Consider the following 9,873-nt stretch of genomic DNA (forward strand, 5'->3'; position numbering starts at 1 on the left):
CACCCACTTCAGTGTAAATATAGAAAACACTACTATTTAAAGTTAAATGTTTCTATGCATGCATAGAATGATGTGTCAGAAATAGAAAACATCTCCAATTCTCAGATTAAGGAACACATAATCTAAACATGGCTTGATCGTCATGATTGATAAGTATTTTAGTTTGATCATTTAATAACAGGTAGGGTATGGTGGGTTACCTGCAAGTAAAATACTAATGAACCAGTGCAAAATAAATATTTTTCAGTCAATATTCGTGTATATAGTGTGTATTTCAATTATCTTTGGTTTCACAATTTCAAGTTCACTGGCATTTATTAGTACAGTACACTTTTTACTTATCCTCAAATCTTTGAAGAATACTAAACCAATTTTGCTGCATGGAAAGGTGACTTGTAACGTGTGTGTATGTGTGTGTGTGTGCTTAGGCTACTCTTTTGTAAAACATCTACAGATTTAACCTTTAGTTAAATTAGTTAAGCACTGCTTAGGTTACAACTTGGGTTTTAGTTACTTTCTTAACAGAATAATTGGGTAACCTGGAGGCATGACAATCTGATGGCAAATAGAAACGACCCTGTGCTAGCAAGCTTATTTAAATCATTGTGGAGAAACATGATTGTGTTTCTCATCGCCAGGGCAGCGTTGCTTTGCTTTAGGAATACAAAAATACACATAAATAACGTTATACAGGACCCTATAAACATAAACATAAACATACAAATAATAATAATAATAATCACAACAACAACAACAACAACAACAATAATAATAATAATAATAATATATTCTTGTTTGAGTATGGAACATAATTATATGTTTTTCTTTTTCTTTTGGAAAATTTAACATAATGTGTAACTCTTTACCTCCAAAATGTTATTGCAAAAGTGTGTCTTTGATCTCGGAGAACACAGGTCGATTAAATGAATGACACATTGTGTTCGACATTGTTTGTGTACACACCAACCACGTACGCAAAGAACACTCTGTCAGCCAATGAGAGTCCAGAGACCGGTGGGCGGGGCTTTGACTGTATCGGAGTGTCACAAAAAGGAAGTGCGAGAGGAAGGAGGAAGCGTGGCTGCGGCTCAGGATTTCCCGCTCGCGTTGACAGGTGACACTTTTATTTTGTAAATCTACATTATTATCATTATCAATTACCTAGAGAAACTGTTATATTAGTGAACCAAGAGCGACACGTTCATTTTTAAAGTATCGTGGTTTACATCATCAGTGTGGGCGTCCATATTCATCGGCAATTTCTTTAAAGCGTCAGATTAGTGGTTTATTTGAGATCATTCAAATGTAGATACACAATGAAGGACTGCAAACCAAACATTGTATTTGTGTACAAACGCTTTTATACACTCGGATTCAACTAACTACTGTTGCGTAATGTTTTGGTTGCATAACCCTAATACCGCAGAAGTGGTGGATTCTTGTCTGTGCTATATAGCTACTGATCTGTACATAGTTTTGCTTATTTAACCATAATTATCATTGCTCTGTTGTCAATGTGTTTGCGCCCTGTCCGATCATTTTTAAAATGAATGTGCAGATTTTATTTAGCTTTTGTTAGTTAACTAGTAGTGAGATCTCTGCTTGTTTGAAGTACTATTTGTCTGAAGTACTAGTTGGATATCCATGTCCGTTATAAATGGGTTGGATCAGGTAGTCATTGCAAACTGGATGATGTCAGTAATGGTTTTATTTACGGATTGTTTTGTTTTTAGTTCTTTGTTGTTGTTTTAAATGCACCCTTAGATAATTATTGGTTGTGTCATCCATATTTGAAAAACAGTCAGTTTTAGATTATTTTCGGAAAATGTATATCAATTATTGCAATTAACCGAGTGTTATTGTTACATAATCCAATGTCAGAGAAACTCTTAAGTACTTTCTTGGCAGATAACAGGGTTTAGAACAAGAAATAGCACAGAGAGTAGCCATCTGTTGTCATGACTAATTGAATACAGGTTCTCCAAACATGAACTGTGTGTCGAAGGCAATAAAGAAGTGTGCTTACTTACAACTAATATTGTTATCATTCAAGTAGGTTTGAAAACTGGAATGCAAACTTTCTCACTCTAATCTGCTGAATACCTTGGAAAGATAGCAACTGTGATCAATTAAGTAAATTATTACTTAAGTTAAACTTTAAGAACTCTAGGTGGAAGAAAAACTAGAAGCATCCCAGATTGTACATTTGTTCTTTAATCTATATATGTTGTACTTTTTTCAGGTATACAGAGATACAATAATACAACTGGTATTGCAGTGCACAGGAGATGTCAAATACTGTGTCCTCCTGGCTTCTTCACTGCGCAAAGAGTAATGTTCTGTACTTCCGAGGCCACCAAAGACTGTACTCCAGATGCTGCTGCCAAAACCGCACTGCAGGCAAATGGAAAAGGGCAAGACTGCTGAGCTCCTCCTCTCGGAACAGCACAGAACAGGGCGTCTTCATCAGGCGGCAAGTCCTCCGGCACTCCTCCACCAAAGAAGTACTGCATTTCCAGCTCTCTCCAGGACAGATTAACAATATCCTCCGAGCCAATGAGCAGGCCGTCAAAATTCCTGAATTTGATGGGAAGGGCCTTAGCCCAGTGCTCAGGTTTGAAAGCAACCAGCTTGCTGCCAACTCGCCCAATGAAGACCGCCGCAGTGCTGCCACCTGCCTGCAGACCAAAGGCATGATGTTCGGGGTCTTCGATGGCCATGGGGGCCACTCCTGCGCACAGGCAGTCAGTGAGCGTCTTTTTTACTATATTGCCGTCGCTCTCATGTCGCAAAAGAGCCTTGAGGAGATTGAATATGCCATGGAGAACATGAAGCCAGTGTTACCTATTCTGCAATGGTACAAGCACCCTAAAGACTACAATTACCGGGAGTCTGCTTCTCTGTATGTGGATCACCTTAGGGTCTTCTGGCAGGAGCTCTTGGATAATGAGCATGGCCAGGGCCTGAGCACACAGGATGCCTTGGAATATGCCTTCAGGAGGCTGGATGCTGATATTTCTCTGGAGGCCCAAGTTCCTCTGGACAATGACCTGATGAAGAACACGGCCATTCAGGTAGCGTTTGCTGGCTCCACGGCCTGCATGGCTCATGTGGACAGTGAGGGTATCCATGTGGCCAATTCTGGGGACTCTCGGGCAGTCCTGGGGGTGCAAGAGGAGGATGGGAGCTGGGCTTCTTTGCCACTCTCCTGTGACCACAATTCTCTCAATCTGTCTGAACTAGCACGGATTAAATCCCAGCACCCCAAATTGGAAGAGGACACTGTGGTAGTGGACGACAGGCTGCTGGGACTCCTCATGCCCTTCAGAGCATTTGGCGATGTTCGCTTCAAGTGGAGCAAAGAGCTTCAGCAGAGCGTCTTAGAAAATGGCTATGACCTGGAGTCTCTCCACATCTACCCGTACATGCCTCCAAATTATCTCACACCTCCCTACTTGGAAGTGACACCAGAGGTGACGTACCACAAACTGAGGTCCAAGGACAAATTCCTCATCTTGGGCTCTGATGGCTTGTGGGACATGATGAGTAATGATGAAGCAGTGAGGCTGGTGGCTGAGCACCTAACAGGCATCCACTTCCAGCAGCCGGTGTCAGCCAACGACAGACAGATGAAACTGGGCCAGATGCACAACCTGCTGCTGAAGCGCAGAGCCAAAGCGGCCCCCTCCCTTGACCTCAATTCTGCCACACACCTGATCCGCCACGCCATTGGCACCAACGAGTATGGAGAAATCGACCAGGAGCGGCTGGCTGCCATGCTGAGCCTACCTGAAGACTTGGCCAGAATGTACAGGGATGATATCACTATTATAGTCATCTATTTAAACTCCAGCCTCATCAAACCACCTGAGGAATAGGAGAAATGGGGGGGTCCCTGGAGCTTACACTGCCAGCATTCTCCTGGGGGGTACAGTGCAGTGCTCTGTTTTTTTAATGTAGATTGAAAAATCTTTGTTACATGAATCTGAGAGACTGAATTTCTGTCTGATAACTTGTCTGTGCTTGAGGTCTTTGAGTCTTGATGTGTCACAATTTATGTTCTGGAGCATTAGTATCCTACCATTGTTAAGATTGTAGATAATATGAATTGTATTCATATTTACACCCCCACAGACGTTCTCCATAGTAAAAACTTCAAGAAACATGAAAAGCATTGACACCATTTTGAAGAGTTTTAAATACGATGCACATCAGCTACATTAGGGAAGCTGAGTGGTGATATTGCTAAAAACAGTAACCTGAGAATGAAATAATTACTTTTATAAAAGAATATATACAATTTTAGCTCAAATGAAAATGCAAGGTTTACAAATATGATGAAATATATATAATTTTATATAAGATTTTGCATTTTATAAGTCTTTGGTGTGTATGTGATGTCACTTGTTACTATCCTAATATTGTGCCTCACAGACATAATGTTTAGATAAAGTGTAGATTCCCTCTGCCATATTTGTTGTGTAGGAGTTACACTGTGAAGGAGAAGACTGAAGATTTTTTTATCTTGAGGTTTACACTGGTGACATTCTGCTACAAATGTCTATTTATACTTTGGCATTTAGCCTGCGGCATATAAGGTGTGTGAACCTATTGAAGTGTGCTACAGAGGAGGCAGCTGTTACAGGTTGTAGCAAGGTTGTTACTGTAAAACGAACGTCCCTTGCAGTTAATGTCAATTGCATGTGATGAATTCACACTGGCTTGAAAATACCTGCTAAACTGAACCGGTGCAGATCATATAGAAAAAAGTATTGTTTTGTCTTGCCTGTCTGTTGTAAGAGTGCTGCTGTCAGACATGTTCACATCATCCATAAATAGTATTGATATTCACCTTTTCTGTATTCTGAGTTTGCTTCAGTATTGCCATTATTCGCTGATTTAAACTCGTCCCATATATGTTACTTCTCAATTCAGTGGAGGTAATTGAAGTGCTAGTAAAATGTACGGTTTTATGTGCTTATTTGTAAATGTGTTTGTCTGCATTAACATTCTCGTTTTTCAAGTTTAATATGTTCTACATGTGTAAATGGTTTTTAATTCCTGTGTTTCTTTTCTCAGAATGTATACCTCCACCCAATAGCTGTTACAATGTATTTCATTTGTGAAAATAAATACATGTATCAAAGGATTCTGGCTTCCTGAACCTTTTTATAGTCTTTGTTCTGTTGACACTTTATTTATGGGCTAAGTGTATTGGTTTACACGATTGGTGGGTTTAGTATTACCTAAAAAACGAATATAAAACATGTGGATGTAACTCAATTATTAATGTTTCTGAATAAATATTTAATTACTAGAACAAATGGCAATCACAGAAGTATATAAGTCGTATGTATGAAAAAAAACAAGATGTAAAAAGTATCCTTTTATCTTTTTAATGTATAATTAAATTCTGTGTGGAAGACACTGGTTTATAATGGTAACGTCCATATGGGGGCAGCCTTTCCCAATTTAATGTCCATTTTATCAAGCTAAATCCCATGGAAGTGAGATCATGGCAGTCCAGAGTTTCCCAACCAGTGCAAAGGAATAGTGGAAAAGTCACACATTAAAATAAAGTAAACTTCTGATTTATTCAAATATAATGCCTTCCAGAATAAAGCAATGATTGGAATGTATTCTAATACAATCTAAATGTGACCGTAAGACCTTACCATCACCTGTCTCTATCACTAATTACCACTTAGCTTGGATAACTCTTCTAATTTCCCATTATGTTTTTTGTTTGTTTGTTTGTTTAATTCTCCTGAAATTAATCATAAACAGAAAATCTTTGTTCAGGCCAAATATGACAATTAATTTCCACCTAGTTAATAGGCCTATTCAAAATATATTTTTTGAACTGAGATTGCATTTCAGTGATGAAAGGAGAGACCTTATTATGGTGGACTCTCCATGCCAAAATTATAATTAAATACAGAGAGAAAATGATAAATAAATAAATCCATGAATGTTGAAATAAATAAATACATGGACAGTTTATTTATTTCAACATTTATTTTTGTATTTATTCAGCATTATTTATTTATTTATTTATTTTGTATTTATTTCAACATGTACAGTGACAGTATGTTTTTGCCCACTGACAAAGAAATGATCAGTCTATCATTTTAATGGTAGGTGTATTTTAACAGTTTGAGACAGAATAACAACAAAAAAAATCCAGAAAAACGCATTTCAAAAAAGTTATAAATTGATTTGCATGTTAATGAGGGAAATAAGTATTTGATCCCCTATCAATCAGCAAGATTTCTGGCTCCCAGGTGTCTTTTATACAGGTAACGAGCTGAGATTAGGAGCACTCTCTTAAAGGGAGAGCTCCTAATCTCAGCTCGTTACCTGTATAAAAGACACCTGTCCACAGAAGCAATCGATCAATCAGATTCCAAACTCTCCACCATGGCCAAGACCAAAGAGCTGTCCAAGGATGTCAGGGACAAGATTGTAGACCTACACAAGGCTGGAATGGGCTACAAGACCATCGCCAAGCAGCTTGGTGAGAAGGTGACAACAGTTGGTGCGATTATTCGCAAATGGAAGAAACACAAAATAACTGTCAGTCTCCCTCGGTCTGGGGCTCCATGCAAGATCTCACCTCGTGGAGTTTCAGTGATCATGAGAACGGTGAGGAATCAACCCAGAACTACACGGGAGGATCTTGTTAATGATCTCAAGGCAGCTGGGACCATAGTCACCAAGAAAACAATTGGTAACACACTACGCCGTGAAGGACTGAAATCCTGCAGCGCCCGCAAGGTCCCCCTGCTCAAGAAAGCACATGTACAGGCCCGTATGAAGTTTGCCAATGAACATCTGAATAATTCAGAGGAGAACTGGGTGAAAGTGTTGTGGTCAGATGAGACCAAATTCGAGCTCTTTGGCATCTACTCAACTCGCCGTGTTTGGAGGAGGAGGAATGACCTCAAGAACACCATCCCCACCATCAAACATGGAGGTGGAAACATTATGCTTTGGGGGTGTTTTTCTGCTAAGGGGACAGGACAACTGCACCGCATCAAAGGGACGATGGACATGGCCATGTACCGTCAAATCTTGGGTGAGAACCTCCTTCCCTCAGCCAGGGCATTGAAAATGGGTCGTGGATGGGTATTCCAGCATGACAATGACCCAAAACACACAGCCAAGGCAACAAAGGAGTGGCTCAAGAAGAAGCACATTAAGGTCCTGGAGTGGCCTAGCCAGTCTCCAGACCTTAATCCCATAGAAAATCTGTGGAGGGAGCTGAAGGTTCGAGTTGCCAAACGTCAGCCTCGAAACCTTAATGACTTGGAGAGGATCTGCAAAGAGGAGTGGGACAAAATCCCTCCTGAGATGTGTGCAAACCTGGTGGCCAACTACAAGAAACGTCTGACCTCTGTGATTGCCAACAAGGGTTTTGCCACCAAGTACTAAGTCGAAGGGGTCAAATACTTATTTCCCTCATTAACATGCAAATCAATTTATAACTTTTTTGAAATGCGTTTTTCTGGATTTTTTTTGTTGTTATTCTGTCTCAAACTGTTAAAATACACCTACCATTAAAATTATAGACTGATCATTTCTTTGTCAGTGGGCAAACGTACAAAATCAGCAGGGGATCAAATACTTTTTTCCCTCACTGTACTTATTTATTTATTTAAACATTATTTCAATGTTTATTTATTATTTTCTGTGTGTATTTATTTTTAGGTTTGGCATGGATAGTTCTCCATACCTTATAGCCTACTACATCATGTATTACATCAGTAGATGACCTGCCCCTACTTAAAACTTTCCACTGTCTTGTTTCAAAGTTTAAAATAGTGTGGGCGAGTGGAGGGAGTTGGTGGCCCCATGAAATGTGGGAGGATTTTTGGCTTGAAAAGATTTTGAAAATGGGTTTACTGGGAATGTGCCAGTTTTGTGTGCATTGTAATCTCTTAGACTTTAAGCATGTCATGTACAGATATACAGCCTTCATTTTAAGCAAGTAACTAAGGAAAAAAGAAGCAAATCTAATTGAAAAATTCACCATCTGGGGGAGCTGTTGCAACTTTTTAGAGGATGATGATGATGTTTTTATCTATCTATCTATCTGATATATAATAAAGAATGCTCTTTTGTGTTGGATCTTGACCTGCCCAGGACATGTACCCAGATATCTCTTTTATAAGAGATCATTGTGATTTTGAAATGGAGACTAATACAGTGAGATACACTTGACTCAAAAGTTGTCTCCTCACATGATCACCTGGGACACTTAACCATCACCACTCAGTCACAGTTCATTTCTGCAATGCAGTTTTATTTGCACAATTTAGGAATTCTGAACACAGAACACATCTGATGCCATTATCTAGAAATGTAGGTATTGGTATAACCAGTGTCTCTGTCAGTCACCTTGATCTCATCACTTAGGAGAGCCTGGGAGCTATTTTTAGGATTCATCTATGCCGATTGACCTAAAATGTACTGCATCGATTGTGTTTTTGTTGTGGAACTGAAAAGATTGCCCCAGGCATTGTTGTATGTCAGCCTAAAGAGAAAAATAATCTCCAAGTAGACTCACTCACTGCTCCTGCGGCATGGCATTTCCACAGTTTCTGTTTGTACTTCATGAAAAATAAATACATTTAACCAATTTTCCATGTCAGCATCACCGATGAATATGCTGATATGTGACATTCTTTCAACTTAAAAAAAAATCAATTTCTGTATCCGTGAAATGGCTTTCTCAAAATAGCTCGGGAGCTTCCTAAAAATGAAGACATTTGAGTAGGCATCATTCATGAATGCAATCAATGTTATACGATCCGTGATATAAATTGCATTGTATTCTATAAATAACATGCTAAAATTATCCCAGTCTTGGATATATTTTTGGTATAGAATTTTTGATGGCGTTGCACAAAGACATTTAATACGGCATGCAGTTATATCTTGGCTTACACAGGCAGATGCAGAACTAATGCACGGTGCCTTGGGCCCTGTGAAATATGAAAGTGTAATTTTTATGTTTATAGCTGTATGTGTGCTGACAAAGAATACAGATCGTTTGTCACTCCAGCCTATGCTTTGACTCCCATTTTCTTATCATATTGATTTTAAGGTTCTTTTAAGACTTGCATGGCACTGCCTGACTTGGTACTGTTTTATTACTTGACTGATTTGCTAGCACTGTATCGACTACTATATTGACTGTCTCTCTGTGCCTTTGACTTGGGGGCAGTGACCAATCTCAATAGTATAGCTCAGTGGTTCTCAAACCTGTCCTAGACGACCACCTACCCTGCTGGTTTTTGTTCCAACCGAGCTCTCAATTACTTAATTGAACCCTCAATTTCAGTAATTTCATTACATTTGACTCTTTGACTCTTTAAATTGTGTAACTGATTAAAAAGTTGGTTATTTAAGTTCCTTATACAATGTTTTAGTTAACTTAAAACCCCTACTGTTCAAAATATTTTAAAGGCTCTGATTTAGGAAATTAATAGTTTAATTAAGGGTTCAATTAAGTAATTGAGAGCTTGGTTGGAACAAAAACCAAAAGGGTAGTGGATACTCCAGGACAGGTTTGATAACCATAGGTATAGCTGAAAGAGGAACAAACATTAAGTTATGAGCACCCTACCTATAGGACTTTATAGAACTTTTTTAAACCCTGACTTTGTTGGCATTTTCACTTTGAGATCAGTTGTCTTTTAACGGTTCTATATAGAACTAAATCTACATTTTATTGTGCAGTAATGTATACATATAGTGGTCCAATAAATGTGTGTTGCAATATTGTATTTTATTTATATAAATAATTATACTGTGTTCTAGATAATATGAATTTAGTTTTTAACCGGACAGCTTGTGTTCAGCAGTTCA

The 9,873-nt window shown here is 38.7% G+C and overlaps 1 protein-coding gene across 1 annotated transcript; it reads left to right on the forward strand.

Moving 5' to 3' along the window:
* Positions 1-1,050: 1,050 nt before the first annotated feature.
* pdp2 (putative pyruvate dehydrogenase phosphatase isoenzyme 2) lies at positions 1,051-5,149 on the forward strand. Its single transcript, XM_066713735.1, has 2 exons — positions 1,051-1,114; positions 2,243-5,149. The coding sequence occupies exon 2, from the start codon at positions 2,289-2,291 to the stop codon at positions 3,876-3,878; it is 1,590 nt and encodes a 529-aa protein (XP_066569832.1). The 5' UTR covers positions 1,051-1,114; positions 2,243-2,288; the 3' UTR covers positions 3,879-5,149.
* Positions 5,150-9,873: the final 4,724 nt, after the last annotated feature.

The sequence above is a fragment of the Amia ocellicauda genome, chromosome 9 (genome assembly GCF_036373705.1).
Source record: "Amia ocellicauda isolate fAmiCal2 chromosome 9, fAmiCal2.hap1, whole genome shotgun sequence".
In the NCBI taxonomy this organism is placed as follows: Eukaryota; Metazoa; Chordata; class Actinopteri; order Amiiformes; family Amiidae; genus Amia; species Amia ocellicauda.

Coding starts and splice junctions, on each gene's coding strand:
- pdp2 (XM_066713735.1), top strand. CDS start 2,289: ATGTCAAATACTGTGTCCTCCTGGCTTCTTCACTGCGCAAAGAGTAAT.